Below are 25,232 nucleotides of genomic sequence, written 5' to 3'. Positions count from 1 at the left end.
ATCAGGGGCTTTTTTTAAACCAGATCCTTTTCTTTTCGACCCTCTGTCTTCCTCGGTATACTTCATGAATGCATACGTGTATACATGTAGCACACACACACACACACACACACACACACACACACACACACACACACACACACACACACACACACACACACACACACACACACACAAACTGCACCTGATACAACTCAGGCATGTATGACAGGTTCCTCCCTCCAAAACAGCTCTTCTGCCTCTAAAGATAATATCTCCAGCACAGAAAAAAAGAACATTTTGTGCAGCAGGGTAAGTGTTGACCTTAAACCACTACCTTCTGAGCGGCTTTCCTCTCATCCCATCCAAACATACACACAAAACTGAGCCTAAGTGCACATTTGTCCCATTAGTGCCTCAGAACAAAAGGTTCTGTGCAATTAAATTGACGGCCACCCATTTTGAAATGGTTTGTGTTTGAGGATAGAATTTCATCATGGAAATGTTAATGTAAACTATTTGTGAGGGTACTTTCCCTCTTCTCCGTCTTTCTTTCTGTTGCTTTTTCAGTTTACAAACAGGCATGGAGATTTTCCATTTAACCATTTCCCTCCAATCAGGCTGTATTGTAAAAAGCGGCCGAAATCTATGACCCACACAAGCTTGAAGGCTGTCTGCGGTGATCCTTATGCACACAAACACACACTAAGCCCCCCAACCCTCGGCCTCCACCGTCCTCAGCTTCACCCCTCAGCCCCACCCACCTCCCTCATCAAATACTCTGCATAGCTCCCATGCTTTAAAGGAGGAGGCTCTCCCCATAGATGTAATCGTACGTGCTAAAGATGGATGGATGGATGATTAGATGATGGATGGAAGTAGATAGCAGCAGTGATGTGGCCACAGAGAGGCTGCCTAGCTCTCACAGCTGTTCACACAGGTCGGTCTAATCTGGTGTTGAACAGGCGGGATCAGGGCTGGGCACCACAGATCCTGCCTCAGCTGCCCTGGAAGGGAGGTGCCCGCCTGCCAGGGGGATTAACAGGGAGAGATGGACAGAGAGAGGGAGGGGAGGGACATGGAGTGAAAGAGGATTCAGTTCCACAGGGGAAGCACTCATGCTGCAGGGCTGCAGGATGATCAGGCTGGAGTAATCCGGTGAAAGGTGAAACATGACGAGCCCAGTAGCGCCTTGGAGGGGCGGAGCGGTGATTTACTAATCAACACTCGCAGCACGATGGTTTGATTTTCAGCCTTTCTACACAATTACAGTTCACATGTTGCGCATACATATAATCATTTGGGTTTTCTAAAGCTTTTCTTTGCTTTCACAGTGCACATGTAAGGCCTCAGTATGCTGAAGAGCTGGTCAGATCAGAGTCTGAAACCATTTCCATTGGTGGAAGTTGAGGCCTGTATCCAACAATGAAATCATGCCAACTTTATGCCTACTGTAGGTGTGAAAGTAGACTGGGTTTGATGTTCTCTCTCAAGATCTTTTTTCATTGACTCCTCTTTTCATTTTGTCGCCTTTTGAGACGACTGCAACACCATGAATGCCTTCGAGGAGTGACTGTGAGAGCGTTGGCACTGCTATCCTCAAAAATGCAGATGTTAAAAGTAAAAAGTAAAAAGATATAGAATTTGAAGCTTTTTGAATTTGTGTATTTAATGTTACTTGGAACGAATTTCTCATCAGGAGAGGCCTTTCCGACCATTTGTTTTAGGATTGCAGACAGATGATTGACCCTTCTCGGTGAGATGCTAACATTTGAGGCTGTTGCATTTAAAGGAGACTCTGGTTTATTACAACCTGGGTGCTGTTTTTGTTTCGCCAGCCATCAGTTCTATTGATTACAATAACATTGTACTGAGGACATGGTGACAGGACATCGGTCCAACAGGTGCAACAGGTAAGCACCCTTCACACAGGTTGAAACTACCCTACAGGGTAGACAGATTAAATTGGAAAACAGAGTGTTAGTGTAAAATTGCAACCAAAACTGTTTGAAACGTTCACCACAGCCCAGCCTGATTCAGCTTTGACCGACTATAACTGTACTGAACTGATGACTTGTCTTCGGCCTGAATCGCTGTTTGTCCACTTGTGTTGTTGCCCTGTTTAACCTGTTGTTTAATGAGGTTGCCACCTTCTCAGCAATTGCTTTAGTGAGTCCAGTGTTCATTTCACTGACACACCCAGTGGATTTATACACTGTGGTTTTCCAGATAGTTTTCAGCTTTACCTTCGAAAATAAAACTCAACGTGGTACTTGGACGACACTTTGGAAAGCAGTGTGGATGCCAGGCAGATCACAGTAGAGACGACAATTTGCGAGTTTGCTTGTAATGAAGCAGCAATCCATCAGTGCTGATGGCCCCCCTGACACACACACAGACACACAACAAAAATAAACCAGAAAAAGCCACATGAAACAGCTCCTGATGTAGAGACATGAGCAGCAATGACATGACAACTCACCAACTGTGACAAAACACACTGACTGTTTATGACCTGGCAGTTATGGGATAGTTTCTCTAAATTCCAATGACCCATTATTGGCCTGGGTCTAAAGTGAATCAGGCCGTTGTCTGTTGGCCCTGGGCACCGGTTGGATTGATCGGACTGTTGGTGCAGATGGCAGCAGAGAGATGCAGCCTGGCAGACTGCTGGGACAGTCCATGAGTGTGGGGCTGTCATCATGATGTTACTGGTCAGTGTTGACGGAGACTCTGCCACACCAGATGACTCCAGTTTTACACAGATACCATGAAATGCTCCTCAGTCAGATTCACCACAGTGGAGTGATGCTTTTTGAAAAAAAGCGGGTCGTGACTTAGGACCAGGGAACATCGCGTGTGCACACAGCAGCTGATTTCTGATGCCGTTGTTGGTGTGCTATTTTTGACAGCAAGCTGCAGGGAACGTAATTAAAGTAATCTGCATTTATGTTGAGAAGCAGCAAAGCATTGGATGGGAATTCTTTGTTGATGATTATATGCTTGCTCTAAAAGACAGCTCATTTGCATATTAATTTGTTGGTTATTTTGGTGTCCCTGCACTACCTGTGGTGGTAAGATTTAAAGTTCCTCTCAGTGGCAGAGCACACTATACGTTTAGAAACATTCAACAGGAATTGTGGATTTTATTATTTTTTTTGCATAACCCTGCTGAAACTGCACTTTAGGGTGGAATTGAAATTTTAAAGCTGCATTATTTGTTTGGTTTTTTTTTTTTGCTTGCTGGTTTGTTTGTTTTTTGGCCACTTAGGGGCAAATGAACAAGCTGAAGGCACTACATTTAACAGACCATCACCCTGTAAAGCTGCTAATGCTGATATTTTAGCAAACAGTTGACACAGAGCAAAATAAGACCATTTTGGCCTCCATGAACTGCTGAGGCTATGTTAATCCACTCCTCTTCGCTAGGTGTTTGCTGATCAAAACAGTCCCAAAAGAGGCTAACAATGTCCTTAGAACCTCAGAGTCTGAGTTCATTACTGCGAGTGACCCCTTTCACATTACGGCCATTTGAACCATTGTTAATATATTGATTAGGACAGTTTTAAGTCACATGTTCAACCTGTGCTTTGTTAATGACTTCGAGTCCAGTCTGTCTTTCTAGGCATCATTGGCATTTCAACATGTGTTCCCTAAACTTGACCTTGGAATTCCCATTTGTTTCCCTGTCCATCATGTAAATATAGGATGTGGAAAGAATGGAGGATGCCTGCTCTGTTTTGAAATACACTTTCCCAAAAAAGACAGGAGGGAACAGCTCTTCAGTGATGAATATGTGTGCACTTCTAAAATGACTGCTCTCACAGATTGGAGTGCTCTCATGACTATAAATGTGATGCCTTAGTGGGGAAAAAAAGAATCGTGCCTTAGTTCATTGTCTGTACTATTGTCGACTAAAGAGGAAACAAAAATGTGGGAGAAAACAACAGCCGTCCATGAGAGGACCGATTTGCTGCAATGTGTTATGCATTTTTGTCACTTTATGTTAACTTTTTAGAAGAGTGCACTGCTCTGTGTGTTACTACATCCAGTCAGTCAGTATTTTGATGATCGTTAAAGTATCAGTCTCAAGTAACTCACCGATTCCGCTGTGTATCGCCACTGACCACTGGAGCTATTCTAGTTCTGACTAAATTTACACACCTAATCCTCTACCTTAATCTGCTACCACTAGGTTCCACTCATCTCGGGGATCCACGGACCACATCGAACCCCGGCTCGCCCTCGTCCTCTCCGCACACCCCCAGTGCCCTGGGCAGTGGCAGCTCTGATCCAGTGCTGAATGGAGGCCTGTGCTCTGCAGCTTACTGCAGCTCAGCAGGGGGTAGGTACACCCAGAGAGAGCTACTGCTACAGCAGCACAGAATCAATCAACCCACAGGGGGACTGAGTGGAAGCCATTATGGGATAGTGAGCAGATGTCATCCTGCAGTAGTTTGGAACAATGGCCAACACTTCATGGTCCCACCGCTGCTGCAGCTGCAGCTGGATGGGGGAAATGTTCAGCACATGTTGTTATGTCACATGGCTGTTATGTAAATGGTCCTGATGCAATGACTTTTTTTAGATAGTCCAGGACAAAAACATGATACAAAACAAAACTTCCCACACAGTTTTTTTGGCCTGATAATCAGACTGATTGTTTCAATTCATCCTCTCAGTTGGATGTCGTTTTCATGTTTGCTAATTTTTCGTTGAGTGGAGAAATGTGTTTTCTGTAAATGCAATAAAATTGGACTGAAATGGACTGAAAATGATGTTGATGGGATCGATACGTCACTGGCTACTGACTTAAGGCCAGCAGCAGGAGACCTAGCTAACATAGCACAAGCTGACATGTTGCAGTAGCGGTTGCTGAGCTCCAGGCGTAGCATAGCCAAGAACTATGTCGCTTTAGTAGATGTTATTTCTGTAAGTCAATCTCATCCATTCTTCTCATCTGTTTTTACCATTTTTCTGTTGTTATGTTTGAATGGCTAGCTAGCTCGCAAACTAACTATGTAGGGAGCTGATATCATAATTATTAATCCCGCTCTGGATTGATCGATTGGTTTCTGCAATCGGAAAATAACCACATTTTTCATGGATTTAGCATTTTCGCGTTGCATAATTCATGTAATTCCCGTTATCCGATGCAAATTCACATTTATTCCCATCTTTGCATTGACTTTTTATAGTCGGTCTGAACACACCATGAGACTTATTTTTACTTACTTATTTACTGACAGATTTAGTCATTTTTTAAAACATGTACAATAGCTGAGATAACTACACTTTTTGTCGTTGGCCCCACTATTTCATCACGTACAACTAGCTGTGTAAAAATTCAGTAAATGATGTCAACTTTAAATTTATTTGGCTATATTACTTTTCCCATCTGTCCTCATTTAACATGTTATTTTAATTTCACCACAGGAACAACCCCGAATTCACCAGTCAGCCTCCCCAAGTCACCTACGTTCCCATCAGGCCGTGGGCCTTGGTCCGACGAGTGCTCGATATGTTATGAGAACACCGTGGACACAGTCATCTACGCCTGTGGACACATGTGTCTGTGCTACACCTGTGGCCTCAAACTCAAGAAGATGTCCAACGCCTGCTGTCCTATCTGCAGAAGGCAGATCAAAGACATTATCAAAACCTACCGCAGCACGTAAAGGGAGGGGCAGCCTCCCGAAGAACAACACAGTCCCAGAGTCAGGGAAAGAAATGTCTAAGTTCAGGGAATATGAACTCTGGTACTTTCATTTAGTATTTTCATACAGTTATTGTTGGTTGGTTCTCTTGCGTGACCTTTTCCAATGCTGGTACTACTTTGCTTGGAAGGTCTCTTTCAATTTGGAGTCGCTGTCACGGCCTCCCTGCAGAGGCGGCACTTGAACTGGCAGGGGCTTTTACCGAGGACTTTATTCTAAATCGAAGAGTGTTCGCTCTCTCCTAGGATCGTGGAAGACTTTGAAGAAGAGAAACTGAACCAATTCCAAAATTCTTTCATTTGTGGAGCCATGTTGGAAGAATTAGGGACTGTCACCCATTTGTGCCGAAGCAAATGAGTCACTCTGGGGCTGAATGTCTTGATAATTGTTCTCTTAGAGGATGACTGCAGCTCTGAAATATGCCGTCACACCACAGCAGGTAATCATCTCAGTATGTCACAACTTGTGTCTGTGTGTTACTGAGCATTGGAAAAGAGAAGTCAGCCTGGCAGCGTAATGATGAAGTGTTGAATTTCTGTAATTGTCGTGATTATCAGTGAGTGATGTGCTTAGAGATGCAAGGCGGTGCTGAGTATATTCATTAGGATTGTAACACCTCTTGTACTCGTATAATGTAATGTACCTTTATGGTAGTTCTATTGCAAACGTTGGTAGTAGCTATTGTTGTGCTAGCTAGCTGCTTGCTCTGCAATGTGGTATGTTGCACTGAAATCAGCATCGTCCTCTCAGAAATGCCCCATTATTGACAGAGAGGATGAAAGACATTCATCGATTCAAACAATCTACAAACCTGTGTCCAGCAGACTCAGCAGCTCTAAATCTATGAAAGGAAACAGGAAGGGGGAAAAAAATCATTTGGATTCTCCTCAGGGCCAGCGTTCCTTTTTAAGAAGATGTGAACTATTTTCCCAAACTTTACCTACAACCATGCCTAATACACTGTGAGCGTTCATGACCAATTGACAGATCCTCTAAAATAGTTCCCATAACAACATGTAAAGGATTGTTGCCATGGTATCAGAAGTTACCACGGATACAACCCAGCCTCCTGCCTTAACCCACAGAGGGTTCATTTGCTCCATGCGGATGTGTCATATTCTGTGTTTCTGCCATTCCCTTAAACCCCTGACAAATCACCAAATATTGCGGTTGTGTGGCACAAACTGACACTAAATGTTCACTCAGAGGAGAGAAAAAGCACACAAATTGAAAGTTATTTTTGTAACATCCAAATCCATTTCCAATATTTAACTATGAAAATGCTGAATAACCCCTGTGACAGGCCTTTCACCAGCAGCAAAGATCCTTTACAGAAGTAGTTCAGGGGCAGGGTTATAGAAAAAGCTTGTATTTTGAATATTTTTACGATTCCTATCCCCTAATTTCTGTAGACGATGTTGTGATACATCCCCCAGAAACTTCAGTTGTAAATACACCAACTCAGCAGTAAGCCATAGGTTATGACAGGACACCACTGGAAGCTGAGAGGCTGTTTTTTTTTAAAGAAAATAACATGTATTTCATTTTGTAGATAATCAACAAATGGGGCTCAAACCTATGCTGCTATGGTATTTGTCAGCTGTCCTTTCTGCTGACAGTGATTTTCACACATCCCTCCTCCCACATGACAGTTTCACTACGCTACTGGTTGAGGTGTTAATTCACATTTGAATGTTAACTTGTGTATTTAGAGAGATAAATGATTTTTATCAGTGTGCTTGAATTGAAAAAAACAAAGAAAAAAGTTTTGTCTGATTTGTTTTGTTTATTCGTTTGTTTTGACTGATAATCATGATTCTGAGATTTCTTTCCTTGCTTATCCAAAACAATGAGAATCTAAATTTATTCTTGTTTTCTAATAGTGAGAATATAGGGGCATGCTTGCACCTTGCCGCAATAAGAGATATTGCAGTTCACAATCAAAACCTCGTTGCTTTGGGGTGCAAGATATTTCAGGTGTTCTTTTTTGTAATTTATCTTCTTGTGTGTAAGCCCATGTTAAGGAGCCCTCCTACCCATCCTGGTTTTACATTTCTTATCGTTATTGTCTGAAAGAAATGGTAAATGTCACTTTATGAAGCTACTGATTGTAATCTTGTAAATGTTTAGCCGGCGTTGCTCTCTGAGACTCAGACAAGGCACGTTTTATTTTGTGTTTTATTTAGTGCAGACAGTCCGACCAAATAGTTTTTTTGTTTTGCTTTTTTTAATACATTGTTTAAATGTAATTGTGCAAAACCCTATATTCAGTTTGGGCTTTTTTTTTATTTACATCTAACAATTTTTGGACCACTTTGATTGCTAAACAGTTCATACAAAGGTCTTCATCCGTAAATGTGTCTGCACACACCTTTATCAAAGGATGTAATGCCATTTTTATTTTTGACTTTACTTTTGCATCCAGAATACTCCTCGGGTCCTTGAATGTTACTGATCCTGTCATGTACTATTTATTTGTCCATCAATGTGTGGACTAATTCCTCTGAACCTGCTTTTCTTGCGTGTTTGCTTTCTTCTACATCGCCACTATACCGACATGACTCCTGTGTGTGTGTCCGGCCAGTCGCACAGCAGCACATTTAAAGATTCTTTCTGTAGCTCTTAGTACTTTTTTGTCATGCATGAGTAATCGGTTCGCTCTGTGTGAACATTGGGACCAACAGTAGACGAGCATCAGAGGAAGAGAGGAACGCTGTTAGTGTTCATGTAGACTGGAACCAGTGGCTAGAAATAATATATATACTGTATGTCCATTGTTGTGACTCAGCAGCTGAAGTACTTTGCAAAACCTATATTTTTCTTTCTTTTTCTTTTGAAACAAGTGTTTGTTTGTGAGCTCTGTTCAGTGTGAGTCGGATGATTGTGGTTAATAAACTTTCCAGATGTGTTTGAGCAAAAATTGTTTGTTTCATAATTGAAATCATTTCTCCAACTTCCCAGTCCTGTCCAGTCAGATAGCATTAGCTGTATGGCTAACTGAGCTAACTAGCAAACAGCAGCAACAATTAGCATCAGTTAGATCAGTTAGCGGTTACTATCGCAAGAAGTAAAGCTATAGTAGCCACTAATTGCACCGCTAACTAACTAGCTAATGGCAGCTACAGTTAGCAGCAGTCAAGTTACTATAACAACAAGTAAAGCGATGTCTATACTGACATTCCAGAAATCACTGATGGTTGACAGAGCAGCTGGAGGACATCAAAGAAAACCAGAAAATATTTTCTCCAGTTTCACTGACATGGTTGTGTGTTACTTGGTGCCATAAAGCTTTACAAAGTCCTCATGGGAGATCGTAGCAGCCCACCCAGGTTACAGAGTGCAAGAGGAGGCTCCATGTTGCAGAGTGGGAATGACAGAGACAGCATTCTCCCTATTACAAGTCATATACCACCACCACTAACAACAACAACTACTGAGAAAAATATCTAGCTCATTAGCTGCTAACTCCTTCACTGTGCTCACTGTCAGCTAGTCGCTAACTTCATCTGGATCAGTAACATTCATTTTTCTGTTTGCTGAAAGCAGCTGCAGCTGGAGACGAGGATGAAGAAAACGGAGAGAAGCAGCAAAGTTGCAGCCGAAAAAACAATGTCTGAATGAGCAGAAAAAGACTAAAAAGCTGTGCAGAGCAGAGAGGAACTGCACAGCTATCTGTGGGTTTGCACAGTCATTTGATTCACTGATAACATAAAAATATTGATTGGTGCACTAAAACTGAAAGTAGTCCATTTGTTTCTCAGTGGTCATCAGGTGCACAACACCTAATCAAGTCATCTTTAAATACCACCAATTCAAAGCTTTGGTCACTGCAGGTTGCTGTCTTGGATTGCAACATCTGGAGATACAAACCTCTGTCTCCAAATGGACAGTAGCTCTGGCGCCTGTTCTGCAGGAGTGATTAACATGCAAAAGCTGCAGATTTATAAATTCTCATTGGCTCTGTGCAGCCGACGTGTCACATGAGTCACTCACAGCCTGCTCATTATTTTCAGTTTTTACATTTCATTATGCAATTGACTGAAAATAGAAATATCAGCTCAAGCGTTAAAGTAGTCTTTCTTTCTCCATTTGGCACATCATACATAAGATACAGTATGGAAATACATTTAGAGTGTCTGCAAATTAAAAAATCTGCAAATTAAGACATTAAGACACAAATAAGTCTAGATATTAATTTTTCCAAATACTTCTGTTTGTAGATGAGGTGCATTTCTACATCATTTTGAATAAGAGAATAAGTTAGTGGTTGTAATATTTTGTCAGTGTCCACAATTACTAATAAGAATATTTACGTTGACAAAACAATCACCACTCAACTTACTTACTTTTTCTGACAGTTTACTGAGTTGTCATGAAACTGTAGATGTTCAAACCTTCTTTTACTCTGGGCATGTATGTGACTTTTATGTGGTTGTCAAAAGCTGAAGAGCAAGCTGGTACGTGGACCTCAGTGAATGAAGTGTCACGCTCAGTTAAAAATACTTTTAAAATAGTAGCATTTGTTGCATGGCAGTGTAAAGAGGATCCTGTTTGCCTGTTCACTGCCTGTATATTTAATATACTCTAATATAACTGCACCATGTTTGCTACAAACATTGCTTCTATTCATATTATGTTTCATGGTCTGTCGTCTTTGCTAGTGCAACACTGGACATGCTAATAGAGTGTTAATAGTGTTTATATGCCCTTGAACTCTGGCACTGAATCATGAGACAATGTGAGTTGGCCTACAACACAGATGTAGCCAGCCGTGCCTTTTGAGGTAGGTGAAATGCAATGCTAAGTCATCCAGGGGCCTGGGCCCTCTGTCGCATCATGTGCTGTGACCTCTGTCCCAGCCACAGCTGCTGGAAGGCCTCATAGTGACAGGTAGGGGATTAGGAGATCAGTGGAAGTACTTGAATACTTTGAAAGTTACACTGTGAATGCTCTCCTGCTAAAATGACTGCACTATAAATTCATGATGCCCCTCATTCAGATGTCTCCTCGGTGCTCCCTGATAGCCATCTGTCTGCCTGCGTCTGCAATAGACGGCTCATGACATCTCCACATGAAAGAACTGACTAAGAAATATGAATGAGATGAGTAATAATGTCATGAAAAGAGGAATTCAAACAAGTGTATCTAATTTTTGTCATTGTTCAGCCAGAGATGATCATCCTTCAATGTTCGTATCCAATATTATTAGTTATGCTGTATGAAAAAGAACTGATCATAATAGAATTCCATTTCAAGACTCAATGTCAGCATACATTTTAAGTATATAATGTGCAGGTCTATTCATATGAAAATCTGTCTGTGCTCGCTGTCTGCCGTCTCCAGCCGATGCTGTCTGGAGGAGGCTGTGACGCAAGTCTGGTTCAAGAGAGCCATCTAGTGGAGACACATTGGTACGGCCTCCTCTGTACATATGAACATGATTACTTTGGGCATTAATATTTTTAAATGAATGTGTCAAACCCACAGAAAATGATCACCTGACTGCAGTTTCCTTCACTTCTGTTGAGTGTTTTAGCATTTTTCAGCTAACAGTTTTAGTTTTCCATTCACAACTTCATTCGCTCTCTCCGCTGTCATCAATGCAGCCAGAGAAAAAGCTCTGAAAAATCCACTATGCCACCTGCTCAGCACCCGACAGCAGTAAACATAGCCGAACATTGAGTGGCTGAAGAGCTAGATATGTTTCTCAGGAGTTAATGGAGACCAAAACTGAGCTCACTAAATAACTAGGAGAGTGAATATTGGGCTTAAATTCCTCAAATGCTGCTGTGTCTGCTGGATGTTTGAATAGCAAACCGTTAGCTTACATCTTTATATGGTGATGTCACTTTCAGCAAGTTCATGTTTTAAACTCTCAACATTTCCAAAATGTAACAGATGATGTCATCCAGCTCTTTTCGGTCTCAGTCAGAAAAACATGAGCCTGACCTGCTGAGTCCTGCTGAAAACCTGCATTTTCCCTTAAAGAGGTGCAGATCTGTGGTGCATCTTTGGGGCAGGGATATAAGCATGTATTTCATGTAAATCTGAAGGCAAGTGATAAATCTCTCTAGTCAGGTTTGGATACAGGAGAGCAAAAATCTTGTCTCTCCTCTTTAGTGGGAAACTGGGGCTGCGAGAGCTCATTCGTCTTCATTCCTCGTTCTCAACCTCCTCACACTTTTCTCTCATAAGTCATTCCTCGCTATATATAACCAGCTGCATTGTTCTGCTCCTCCACATCTAAACTCACTTAATCTGGCTTTCACAATAAGGTCAAATAGAGATAAATGGCTCAATCTGTAATATTAGTGTCACACACTATCTGGCTAGATTGTGAGCTGGAAGGGGGTTTGCTGCTCTTTATCTACAGTCGCTCATATGAACGAAAGGTATGAGACAAATGAAAAGGAGCCATTGTAAAACAACAAAGATAATACATTTAATATTGTTTCTCTTTTGGGCAATGCGAGATACAATGTAAACATGTACAAGATACAAAAAAAGGGAACAAGACTCATCAAAATGAAACGGTAGATAAGAAAATGCCCTGTTTTCAAAAGGAATGCACATGTGCAGAATGTCTCCAATCACACAGGAATTTGGACAGTGTTTGCTTCCATTGCATGTCGTCCTTGCGCACCGGCCACCGCCGCTCTGAGCAGATAAGAGTGCGGCTATGTCACCATGTGTGATTTGGCGGAGGGATGACTCATCATTGGATGATTCATTGACATTTACAGTGGAATAAAGCCTCCTTAGCCTCCTCATGGCAGATCTTTTGAAAACAAGGAGTTTGCAAGAGTTAAACACAATTTGCAGAACAACGAAGAGAATCCAAAAAGAAAAGAATAGCACCTCCTTTGGTCCAACTCGAGGCCTGTAGTTGTTATTGTGTTTATTAGTGTGGCTGACATGCTGGTAACAGATTGTTTTTGTCAGAATTTACAGATCAAGAGCTTGATGGCATCAGGCTTCCAATGGTTTTGTTTTTGTTTTTGTTTTTTTGGCATCCTGCGGTGGTGACAAATTCTATTCTATCAATGCAACATCAAGGCTAAACACAGGCTCCACCTCCACATAAATCTAGCTCAGCTGTAGCTCTACATCAGTCACTTGACAGCACACCTCCACCTTAAAAATGTGTCTGCGGCCAGCAGCAGAGGCTCCCACGCACACTGGCAGCAGCCGCAGTGTTCTTGATTAGAAAGCTGTTAGCGCTGGAATATCATCGGACTGGCTAAGGTTAATTAAGACACACTGTTGTGCTAATTAGAAACAGGGATTCAAACAGAGACAAAGAAAAGTGCCACAGAGACACAGCGGCGTGCCTCGTTCCTCGACACAGCCTCTTTTGTGGAGCTCGCAGACAGCTCCCGCTGATGCCCGCTGGCGCGTCAAACAACTGCAATTCTGTGAGGAAGTTTTCAGACTGACATAAATAATCAGCATTCCCAAAGCCCTGCAGCTTCACTTCATTTTTTTTCTTTCTTCTCTTACACTCAAGCTAGATATTAATTAAAAAACATACAAAATCATCCCCCTAAATACCTCCCACCTGCTCCCACACACTTACTAAAACTTTCTTATCAAACCTGCACCTCCTCCTACCACCAACCACCTTTATTAACTCACAAATCACTCCATTTCAGAGCTGGGTGCCCTTTATTTGATTTGTTTCCACAATGAATTGAAGCTTGTTTCATTAGATGCGAGTAAACCTTTTATATCCTGTGCTACACTTCACTTCAAAACATTCAATTATTTTCTCTATTGCAAAACTCAAAGGAAGGAGGCCAAAAAAGAGGCAGAAAATCCTCCATTTGAAGCCATTTTTGTCTGTCTCCAGAAAACTTTTCCAGCACCCAGCTCAACTCTCACACCCTCAGGGCAACGAAAGATCTGAAGACACTGACAGTAAAAGCAGCTAAAATCAGACACAGGATCAGTTTTAAAAGTAGTTCTACGGACGGAGAGTGAGACTGAGGGGAGCTGCTGCAGCGGGAACTCGTGTCTCTTGCAGTTTCTGGTAAGGCAGCTTCAAAAGCATCAAGCGCCTCAATTAAAACATTGTTTGGAGTGATGAGATTTCACAACTCAGGTTGGGAGGCGTGGAGCTCATTAGGTCCGGGGTTTTTAGAGGGAGGGTGGAAGTGGCTGGATAAAAATGAGCTCTGTTGGAAGGAAACAGCACCCAGCAGCCTTTCATCTCCCTCCTATGGAAGCACAGCTCCTCTCACCTCACTCTCACCTTGTCTCCTGGAATCCACTCTCTGATCTATCTTGTGTCTCCCTACATCCCGTTCTCGCAAATCTCCTCCTTGACCTCCAAATTCTCCTCTCCTGAACGCACCTGCAAACAATCCATCTCATCATGCAAAAACACACACATGCACGCAAACAAGCCCGCCGCCCCCAGACCCTCCTAGATATCTCAATCATTTCCCCTGGAATAGACTGCTCGGCCGTGTCGAGGAAGGGGGATATGGAACTACGTGGCAGGGGAAGGAAGAGAGCAGGGGAGCAGAGAGGAAGTACAGCCGGTAGGAATAACACTATGGCAGCAGCTGGTGTTCGGGACAGTGCTTAAGGTGCTTCACGCCTGAGAGAGGCCGCCCATTTGTTAAAATAAAAAGACAGCGAGAATTAAAACGGGGTGCCGGCATCGCTGAGCCATCTCACCCGCCTGACCTCTGCGAATATGTCAGGAAACTCATATACTATTTCCTCTGGCATGAATGACTGCTCATCATGGAGGGGTTGAACTCAGTTGAACAGGAGGAATGCAAAAATATTACCGCCGCCAACTCCATTTCCATTCTGCTGTGTGGATGCAGGCAGGTTGAGGAGCGGCGTGGCTGAGATAGGCTGAACAGGGAGGACGTGACCGAAAAAGAAGGCTGTCACTTAAAGAAAGAGACATTTTGGGAAGTGAACATCATTGCTTTCTAACTCCAAGAGTTAAATCAGCAGATTTCTATCACTGTGTGTCTGAACGCTAAATATGAGGCTAAATCCAGGAAACAGACTGAAAACAAGTGAGTGAAGTAGTGACCTTTAGAGGTGTTTTTTCCCAGCTCCCTGTCTCTCTGCAGGACTCAGTTAACCATCTCCTGGCTTTAGCTTCATATTTAAAGATCCTCTACAAACATGTTGCAAGACACAATTTGTGTCAAATTTTTTTTTCTGCAGCCTTGATGCTAAACTAAGATAAGTCTCCTGGCTTTAGCACCGTATTTAAAGATCCCTTTCAAACATGTTTTCAAACATAGAAATATACTCTGATTTGAAGAATAATTCATCTGATGTGGTTTTTCAATTAAACAGTTAAATTCCTTCGTTAAAATTCTCATGACTACATCTACTTCTCCATTCTCATTCAAGGAACAGTTTGGATCATTTGAAGTGGGGTTGTATGTTTTGTTTGTGTCATTGTGTGGCGTTGGTGAATCCTAACTAACACTTTAAAACACTGAAGTCACATAAAAGCACAAACAAAGCGATCGAGGCAGCGGTAGACCAGCGACGTGTGAGGTAAAATAACTCTTTTTGTCAAGGGAGTCTGGCTCAGGCCCTGGCTTTGGGGAGAGAGATATTAATGGCTGCTGTCAGAGACGGCTGTCTGACATCAAGGTATAAACCTAACCGCTTAATATAGCATACATTTACACTGATATTGATTTTTTTAGGTGGGCCTAAAGATTAGCTGCTGCCTCCTGTCTACAGCAGCACAGCAGCTGAACTCCCTACACAGGTTCTCCTGCTGCTTCTTCAGACTGGCTGTGTGCTGACCACCGTCATACAACGACTATTGACAAGTGCCTCAAACCACCCCACTTCAAAAAATCCAAACTGTCCATTTAAAGTGAGCAGAGAAACTTTTCCCCTTCAGCAGACAGAATTCTAGAGCCAAACTCTGCTGATACAAAGCTGACACAGATCAAACATACATACAGAGACAAGGGGCTTTTTGGATATGTCTGAACATCAGGAGACTGGTTAGAAATCTTGTTGTCTAACCCTTGGCAAGAAAGCACATCAGGATATTTCCCAAAATGTCAGACTATTTCTTTAAGGTGGAGTTTAACTAGAATCAATCCCAACGAAAGGATTTATGGACACAAGCCCCCCGAACAATACAGGGAGCTCTGTGTATTGGCCTGTACACTCAGGGAGTCTTTAGCACAATGATGTATTCACCTGTAGCACATCGATAAGGCCTGTGTGGGGCTCAGCAAAGAGACAAATAAAGGTTTTTCTATTTTTGGCGTACATCCTGGAAGTTGATGGTTGAGCTGAAATGGCCTGAAGGAGCGTTCGTCTCTCCGCTCTTTTGTTTACTGCCGAGACGCTCCTGCTGACGTCTCTTTGTCCACCGTTGGTTCCAAATATCACCTTCGCTGATGGTGACTGCTGGGGAAAAAGTCTGATTTAGTTTGACAACGGAGGGGTAAGTGTCAAAAGAGGCATCCGCGAAGGTGCAGAGAGGACACACTCCAGAGGGAAAACCCAAAACAACAGCACAAAAACAAGAAACTATCAAAATTCCATTCAGGCACGAATGTGACAGCTCAGAGCGGGGCCGCTGAGGCCCCTGATAATGAGCCCATGACTCTCCATCTGTGAACAAGACCCCAGATGGCTGTAATGTCAATACAGAATGGGTCAGTGGGTTTCTGCCATGCCATTCACAAATGACTGTCCACTGCTGATCCTGGCAGGAGGAGCAGAGCTTCTCATGTTAGTCAGAATAAAAGTCCATCACGTCAGGATAACAATGAGATGTCACATAAAACTGCTTTGGTCCAATGAGTTTTCCAATGCTTTTAGGGTCTTTCACCTCTGCTCCTTCAGATAAACTTCAAATGATAGACTTGAAATGATGGTAAAAGCTCATGACTGGCAGTTTGGCTGGGAACACCTACTCCCAACAGCTGTGATGGAATTGTTCACATATTTCTAGACCTGTGATATTTTTCCTCTTGCTGAAGCATGATGTGCTTCTATTGCACATTTCCTCAAGGGTATATTTCAGAATCTGACAAAAAGGGCTAAAAAGGGAAAAAAGGAAAAAAAAGGTAAAAGCATGAAAGAAGATCGATGCTACATAGCTAAATGTACGCTTGACACACAACCATTCCCTTGCTATTTCAGCCAAGTAAATTCAGCTTGATCAAACAAAGCGATATGCAATAAAAATATATGCTGGAGTCAAATGCTAAAAGTGATTCAACACATTTACATAATGCCTTCGTCTGGATGGGAAGGGGCAAATATCAGCAACCTAATTCTTAATTTCAAAATTTATAGGTCCTTATCAGGGTTTTAATTTTCATTTATGAATTGCAGACAGCTCACAGTCTCAACTAAAGGATGGCGTTTTTGAATTTTGTTGACTGCTGAGTCGGGATTTTGCATATTCAGGTGGAGTCCAATTTGCATAACACTGATAATCTGTATAATGGCGCACAGTAATATTGTGACTGGGGGAATAAGGTGATTGTCAAACTGTGATAAGATATAAAACTATTCAGAATAAATACACATAAAATCAGGCATTATGTAAAGTACAATAAAGATGAAGGAAGTGTCCATGATTTGCTTAAGTTGCAGCACACAGCATAGACAAAAAAGGAACTTTTTAAGATTTTCAAAAAAAATAAATTACTGCCCGATACAAAACATGTACTACAAAAATATTTTAGCTGCACTGAGATTTAAAAAAACAAGAGAGAAAAAAAAAACCATTGCATTTCTGTACAATTACTGGTAAGACTCACTGACCAGCAGTGCATTTCTTATTGCACTGAGGTAAGACGGCTTGTAAGCCTTGTGGATGGGATAAAATCAAGTTGTAGTACCTATGACCTCCCACAGGAGGTCTCTGTTTCTCCAATTCTACTCAAACTATGGGCTCAGTTGAAGAGAGAGCTCCTCTTAGAGTTCTACCTCTCATTGGAGAGGAGTTGGAATAAAAAAAAAAGTATAGAGAGACATTAAATAATAATAAAGCATATTCAATAAATAATATGCTGAGTATTTACTGCATCTTTACATTAATGCACCATAAAAGCAGGTTTAAAGTGCACTAATTCACAAAACAGAACCACTTCATTCCTCATTATTGCCACTGTGTGATCACAGAGTAACAAATGAACAAAAAAACAAGTATGGTTTCGCTAAAATAGATAACTGCAATCTAGCAGGTACTGTACTTAGTTTAATACTATGATACTGTCCAGCAGAAACATAATGAAAAGTTAATGTTCAGCCTCATACAGAGCGCTCATACCTATCATTAGAAAATGTATTTCAGCAGTCTTGAACATCAGCCATTTGAATTTCAAAAGTTGGATTTTAGCTCAGAATTTCAAATTGTCATATTTCACTTCAGGGCTGGGGAAAATGTATTTCTACCGTCATATTTTTAGGTGATTTCTGCGTGTTTTACATGAACTTAACTCACCATGCTGTCCTCTATTTAAGTACTTCCAGGTACTGACAGGAAAACTTTTTTCAGTTCAGAAGCCTTGTTTCAGGAATTTTGTTGAATATACTGTATTGTATTTGTACCTTAAATAAATAGTAAAATCACAAAAAAACTCACTTTGGTTTGATCACATTTTGGGCTTAATGCTGTGCAAATATGTCCCTGGGATTCAATTATTTCACCGCATTTCCAGTACTTATTCAATACATCTCTGCAACAGCAGTGTTATTATATGTCTACAAAACAAAATATGTACAAAATCAATTGTCCCTGGATCGACAGTAAACCTAAACCTTTGTAAACTAATTGTTTTGATCTTTTGAGGTTATTAGCTACTCAGATAGGAGGTTGTTTTGTTCTGGAGAGCACTCAAATTGTGCCTCTGATTTTCCAGGAAAATAATATCCAACTGTTATTTTCAAGTTTCACAGGTTTTTTATACATTTATTATCCCAGATAGTTACATGGGATTAAAAATATGAATACGCACATATTTTTCAGGGGCTTGAGGATCTATGAAAAAAAAAAAAAAACTTTCCCCATTTATCAAAACTGTATATTTTGCCAGTGTCGGATGGTACGAGACATGAAGCAGGAGCTTTAACTTTTCCAATTCTAGGCTCTGGGTGGAAAACAGATGTCACAAGAAAGCAGAAATAATTCTCTAAGGAATACTTGCATCAGCACAAGACATTATAACATTAACAATAAAAGTAAATAAACAATATTAAAACGAGATTAAAATGTTTGCTTGATGACTTTGATGATGAATTCCTTAAGTCTGTGTTTTTTCTTTCTTTACTGTGTGTTGGCCCAATTGGAGTGCTTAAGATCGAAACGCTGTACTATGTTTAAACTCTATAGTAGAGCTCTTAATTAGTTAGGAAATACTCTTGGTGGTGTTGATAGGCCTATGGCACTCAAAAGATTTGGTTGATTTAATGTTTTGCCATCCACCATTAGGACCTCCATTTAGGTGAACAAATACAAAAGGCACTTATCGGCCATCATAGTCAGTGATGGGCAGGAATAAGCATAGCCATTACCCTGCTCAACTTCTGTATTACATGATGCACACCTCTTTAAGAGGTTACCACTCCCATTCATACCATTTTATTTCTCAAAGATACTGTCCTCCTCAAATTTCCTTGCTCAAGTGTGACCAATCCCATGTTTCTGTCTGTCATTCCCAGCCAAAATATTTAAAATCTTTATACTCCTCTTCAAATACATTTTAGTAAACCAGCACTAAAAGTGTCCTTCCTTATCAGATTAAAACATCTTTCTTTTTACACACAGTCTTTTCATTAATGTACATTTTCAAGGACATATTGCTTGGGGGAGGTGATGGGTAACATTCGCAAGAATTGATGCCACCCACGTCCTTGAAGACATCAAAAGGGGGAGATGGGGGTAAGGGTAGAGGAAGGATTTGGGGTTGGGTTTATTTTTTCCGCTCTAGGTAGTTGGAGGGGACCCAGCCTTTGCGGGGAAGCAGGCTGTCCTGCACCTGGCAGTACCACCATCCATTGGGGTTTCTCTCTAAAACCTCCAGACAAGTGCCCTCCGTGAAACCCATAGTTTCCTCATCGCCACGATAGTCAGCAATGGACACATACACATCCCTGCCAAGGTTGTTGTGGATCAGTTGGCTCTTCTCTATGGGCTTGGGTCGGACTGTAGACACAGGAATGCCATTGCGTTGATTAACTCTGCTCAGGGCGTCCTGTACATTGCTTGTGCTGAATGAGCTCCCTGAGGACCCCAGGCTGGAACGCTCAGCAGGCCTTGTCTGACTTTCAACAACTACATGTGGCCTCACAGTGCTGAAGGAGGCATTTCGGCGTACACCAAGCGTGGCAGAACCAGAGCCATAGTGATCACTTCTGCCAAGTGAGTCATTTCGCCTCAGAGACCCTGTCATGTAGTGTGCATCCTTGGCTGGCTGTGTTGTGGTCACAAATACAGATTGGGGCCTCACCGCCACCTGGCGCACCCCGTTCCTCATCCGAACACCTCCATTTACCATTCCCGATGGCTTTGAGAAGCCACCAGGAGGCTTAGAAGGAATTGGTGGAGTATTCCTCCTCAAGCCTTGATGCTGCTGGCTCAGACCCTGAACATTGATGTTATTGAGGGTCAAAACATGCTGCTCATTTTTCTCCAGGCTGTTGGACTTACTCCCACCACTCCCATGTCCATCTGATTCTAACCCACCTGCATCACTCACTTGTCTGACAGGTTCCAGGTAGTACGAGGGAGCCCAGCCCTCCTCAGATCCCCAACGGATGTACCACCAACCACTCTCCTGTTTCTCCAGAACTTCAACTTCCACCCCAGCAGGAAAGCTGACCTCAGAGTCCTGGACCTTCTTATAGGCATCCAGGGAGCGATAGAGATTGGGACCTTCCACATCTGAATCACCACGGCTCCCTTTGGAGTAAACAGAAGAGAGATCAGAGGTACTTCTTGAACACATTGAGTCCTCTGACGAGATAATGGAGGCTGTTTCAGAGTCGTCTCCACGAGTAGGTTTCAGGCCATGTCGAAACTGACTTGTAGGCCTCAACTGCCGTCTCAGAGAGGTGATATCCATCCTCTCAGGACTCTGGGGCTCTGATTTGGTCAGGAGTGGTTTAGGTCGGACAGAAGGCTTGGGCCTGGTGGAGGGGCTCTGGCCTATTCTCTGCTCCACATCCCGGCTGAAGGCAGGGCCTTTCTTGGGGCCTCTGCTCAATTCATCTGATGAAGAGTGGGGGCTGCTGTCCTGGGACCTGAGGCTGATATCTATGTGTCTGCCCAAGGTCTGGCTTCTCCGGTTCATCTCTGGTGTCATGGTCTTCATGGGTCTACCAGCTAAAGGTGAGGATCCAGAGGGTTTCCGTGGGACTGTAGAGGAATGGTAGCTCCTTGGGGAATTCGGCTCACTAGAACCTTTGACCGACTTTCCTTCAATACCACTGCTTCGCCTGAAGCCATCATTCTCATAGATACACTCCTCTTTTGCAACCTCCTCTACAGACCTGAAGGAAGATCTTCGACGAGTGAACACAGGGGACGCCTTGCAGACAGGAGGAGAAGCCTTACAGGAAGGAGGGGAGCTGCGATACTTGTCGCTGACAACATTGCCAATCTTCACATCAAGGGTGCGCTCGTCCTTCAGGGAATCTGTGTCCGATTCACCTTCACATCCAATTGCAGGTACATCATATTCAGGTTCCTCATAAACAGGCCTGCTTGGTGGCTCAGAGGCTTTAGAAGCAGAGTTAGCAGCAGGGGGAGCCTCCTCAGAGTCTTGTTTTTTGACAGGTGGAGCTGGGGGTGGGACTTTGGGCCGGGTCAGGGTGCTGGTCCGACGGCTGAGGTTGGGCTTCTTGCGCTTGTCAATGTAGGAGCAGGGGGCCCAGCCCTCCATCTCTCCAATCTGTACATACCACCAGCCTCCTGGATTCTTCTCTATCACCTACAGAACAAGAGACAGAAGATAAAAGCTATCAAAAATAGTATTTTTCTTTCTTGTGCATTTGTCAAATTTGCTAAATACTGAAATAAGTCAGGGTTAGACGACCAGATGATCACAGACATGCTGTAATGTACATATGCTAGTACAGTCTTGCAGAAAAAATAATGACAAAAATGAGCACACTGTCTAAAATTGCTCCCTCACCAAATTTCAATCAACATTATCTTCATCTCGCTACCTGAGACTCACAAAGTCTGTCAACATAATCATGTTCAAACACAAATCTCAAGGTTACATCTTGATCGCCTCATTTTTCCTGTTTGGGCAGTACACAGTTGCATACATATTCAATGAGCCATGACTGTCTCATCTCAGTGACAACAATGTAGATATGGCCTCTTACATCAGCCTTTTGTCCTCCACGGAAACTGATGCCATCAGAGATCGAGGACTGGAAATCTGCTATAGTGTAATACTCTGCTTCCACAGCAGGGGGCTCTGGTGGCTTGGGTAACTGGAATCCCTGCACAGCAAAGGGGAGAGATGTCAGTGGACATCACATCCAGCCATCACTATGCTGAATCTTACTACGACTTTAAGGGCAGTTAATCCCAAAATAACAAAAACAATAAAATCACAATAAAATAAAATTTCCCCTTGTCTGTAGTGCTTTTTATCCATGTAGATTGTTTGAGTTGTTGAGTTCTTGAGATATCAGCTGTAGAGATTTTTGCCTGCTCTCCAATATGATGGAACTAGATGGTCGTTAGCTTGTGTTGGACAATGCACAAAACAAAACAAAGCAAAAAAAAAAACATGAAAAACAACAACAAAGTCCCTTTCCAGAAATCTTGGCACGGTTAGTCAAGTTAATACACAGACCATGTTGTGAGCAGTTCTATGTAGGACCTATTTTTCTTTCTACTGAATTACACCCACTAACAGTATCACTACGCAGAAGGAAACTTAGAACTCTGTGACTTAAACCAAAACATTCTGGATGGATAGTTAGTACTACAGGTATGTGGAAAAAAAATGTTTTTGATTTTGGGGTGAACTGTCCCTTTAAGAATCATAATGACTACAAATATGATAAAGAAAACATCAATCATTTCAAGATATGAGTTATAGCTGCATATGATAATACACATATTATAGTATTTGAGTGTACACAGTGGTTGATATAGATGAAAGACATGCTGAAATTGTTCTTTTGTTGTTAGTGTTCTTTAATGGTTGCTATGCCAACTCTCGGAGTACCCTGGGAGCTAATTAACAATCTTTCTTTTTGTGTTGTTATCCTTATTTAATGCATTTATACTGCTTTGAAAATCCTTTTCAGCTAGAACGAGTGTTTGTAAATGTGCTAGAACATTCTTTGGTTGTTCTGTGATGCTTACATATTTCTGTTGAACACACAATCACATTAAAGTAAGCCCTCTTGAGTATTCTTATGGTGCAGTCGATTCTTGATTTTCTTACCAAGTTGGTTTCCCTTCTTGGAGGAGGTTTTTGTCTCAGATTAGGAGACCCTGAAAAACAAAGAAACATGTCACTGAAATGCATTTGCAGTGTACTTAAACTACAGCCAACAGGGATTCTAGAGTAACATTTGTGTCCCATTCCTGCACATGCAAAGACTGAAATACTTAAACTATTACAGAAGCCCTGAGTGGCTGGCAGTCATGGCGTCTGGACCAAGACCCTCTGATCTTACATATGACTGATGCAGCCTCACACACCATGCAGTCAGATTGCACGTAATATCATCGGTTACTGAGGAAAAAGGGAAATAACTAGTTTTATGAACATTTATTTAATTCTGGTATAAGTGAGTCTGTAGTTTATTATCTTGCAGCCAAGCTATCTTGGTAGGTTGTTAAGTAATGGCCATAGATGCAGCAGCTAACTAAGCTAATTGGTTACCTTGATGACTGCCATCTCCACAACCTTGGCTTTATAGTAATCAATGTATTGTAGTTCCTTTTAAAATTTAATTCCAACTGTGCTGCGAATTGTTCCAACTCAGTGGCACAAATTCTTGTACAAAATGAAACATGTAGGGCCCTCTATTGAGTTTGATAATTGACAGGTAATTACTATTAATCACCTTATAGCATGCTTTTAAAAGTAGATGTAGTTCATTCACTTTTTAAAATAATTATGCTAGAGTAATGAATGTAATGCCTTGGCCATGTAGCTGGAATGATCAAGTTCACCAACTAGTTTCGAACTTAGCTCGCTACCAATGAAGAACACCAGGTGGCAAGCCAAAATAGTACAGATGGGAATTCACAAAACTACGTCAGTAACCAAAAGTGAATGAAAACGGTTGTCAGTGGGGACTGTGGATATTAGTAAACCTGCAAACAAATGTATGGAGCACAAAACAGATTTGTGTTTGCTCAAATTAAAATGATCTTTGTATGATAATAATTTCTGCAAATATATTTCATGTTGGGCTGCACGGTGGCACAGCAGATAGTGCGCGTGCCTCACAGCAAGAAGGTTGCTGGTTCGATCCCCGGGTCAGGCGGGGCCTTTCTGTGTGAAGTTTGCATGTTCTTCCCGTGCATGCGTGGGTTCTCTCCGGGTACTCCGGCTTCCTCCCACAGACCAAAAACATGCTCATTAGGTTAATTGATGACTCTAAATTGCCCCTAGGTGTGAGTGTGAGTGTGAATGTTTGTTTGTCCTTGCATGTGGCCCTGCAATCGGCTGGCGACCGGTTCAGGGTGTACCCCGCCTCTCGCCCATTGTAGCTGGGATAGGCTCCAGCCCCCCGCAACCCTGAAAGGGATAGGCGGTATAGATAATGGATGGATATTTCATGTTCTGTGCTCAACATGTCCCATCAAACACTCAGGAATGAGACACAAACATAATGGTCATACATTGTTAGTATGTGAGTAAAATGGATATCCACATTAATAATCCCATGTTAAAAAGCTTCACAGGTCATTGTGACAAAGTACATGTTGTTAGAATACACCATCACCACCACCAGTAGCCATGTAGCTTACCTATAGCATCAAAGCCTACACAAAAGGAAAATGACATGTTTGAATAGCTCATACAAAGTCTAAAACGCCTCCTCTCCTTAGCTGCAATGAATTTACTGCTTTATTCACTGGTACAATTGTCTCCTAACACACCACAAACACTCACCAATTTCCACTCTATGTGGTGCCACCCTGGCAACAGCTGGGGACCCTGGCTCGCCTCTCCCTTTATTTTCATTTAGGGCAGCACTCGCTGCTATTCCCAGACACGGGCTGTTGGTGTCACGGCCTGCACTCAGCCTCCTGCCCGTCTCGGCATTGATTTCAGAATTATAGGGCATGGGCAGGCTGATCTCGCTCTTGGATATGTGGCGTTCCGGTGTGGAGCTACCCTCTCCTTCTGTTTGGATGTCCTTTTCGCTGACTGACTTCTTTTGCAACAGGTTGCTGATCTCCATGATGTTGCCGATGATCTCCACAGGGCCTGTCAGGGTCTTCTTGCGAGGGGAGAAGTCCTCTTTCACTTTTTTCAAGTAGGAGGCAGGGGCCCAGCCCTCTTTTCCTAAGTATCTGTGGATAGA

General features: G+C 42.3%; 2 protein-coding genes across 6 annotated transcripts in view; one reads left to right on the top strand and one right to left on the bottom strand.

Moving 5' to 3' along the window:
* neurl1aa (neuralized E3 ubiquitin protein ligase 1Aa) overlaps positions 1–8,617 on the top strand; it is a 76,475-nt gene extending 67,858 nt beyond the window's left edge. For both annotated transcript variants that reach the window (XM_070981330.1, XM_070981339.1), the window contains exons 5-6: positions 4,175–4,324; positions 5,416–8,617. In XM_070981330.1, coding sequence (XP_070837431.1) covers positions 4,175–4,324; positions 5,416–5,657 — 392 coding nt within the window. In that variant the 3' untranslated portion in view covers positions 5,658–8,617. The remainder of the gene's footprint in view (positions 1–4,174; positions 4,325–5,415) is intronic.
* Positions 8,618–18,743: 10,126 nt separating this feature from the next.
* Positions 18,744–25,232, bottom strand: part of sh3pxd2aa (SH3 and PX domains 2Aa) — a 99,930-nt gene continuing 93,441 nt past the window's right edge. For 2 of the 4 annotated variants that reach the window (XM_070986709.1, XM_070986731.1), the window contains 5 exons: positions 24,818–25,221; positions 24,673–24,687; positions 23,132–23,181; positions 22,053–22,172; positions 18,744–21,649 (listed from right to left, as the gene is read on the bottom strand). In XM_070986709.1, coding sequence (XP_070842810.1) covers positions 19,631–21,649; positions 22,053–22,172; positions 23,132–23,181; positions 24,673–24,687; positions 24,818–25,221 — 2,608 coding nt within the window. In that variant the 3' untranslated portion in view covers positions 18,744–19,630. The remainder of the gene's footprint in view (positions 21,650–22,052; positions 22,173–23,131; positions 23,182–24,672; positions 24,688–24,817; positions 25,222–25,232) is intronic. The other 2 variants (XM_070986720.1, XM_070986740.1) reach the window with 1 other exon arrangement.

Source organism: Chaetodon trifascialis, chromosome 2, assembly GCF_039877785.1.
Source record: "Chaetodon trifascialis isolate fChaTrf1 chromosome 2, fChaTrf1.hap1, whole genome shotgun sequence".
Classification (NCBI taxonomy): Eukaryota; Metazoa; Chordata; class Actinopteri; order Chaetodontiformes; family Chaetodontidae; genus Chaetodon; species Chaetodon trifascialis.
Note: the sequence above shows the minus strand (reverse complement) of the source record. Positions and strands in the feature narration are given on the sequence as shown.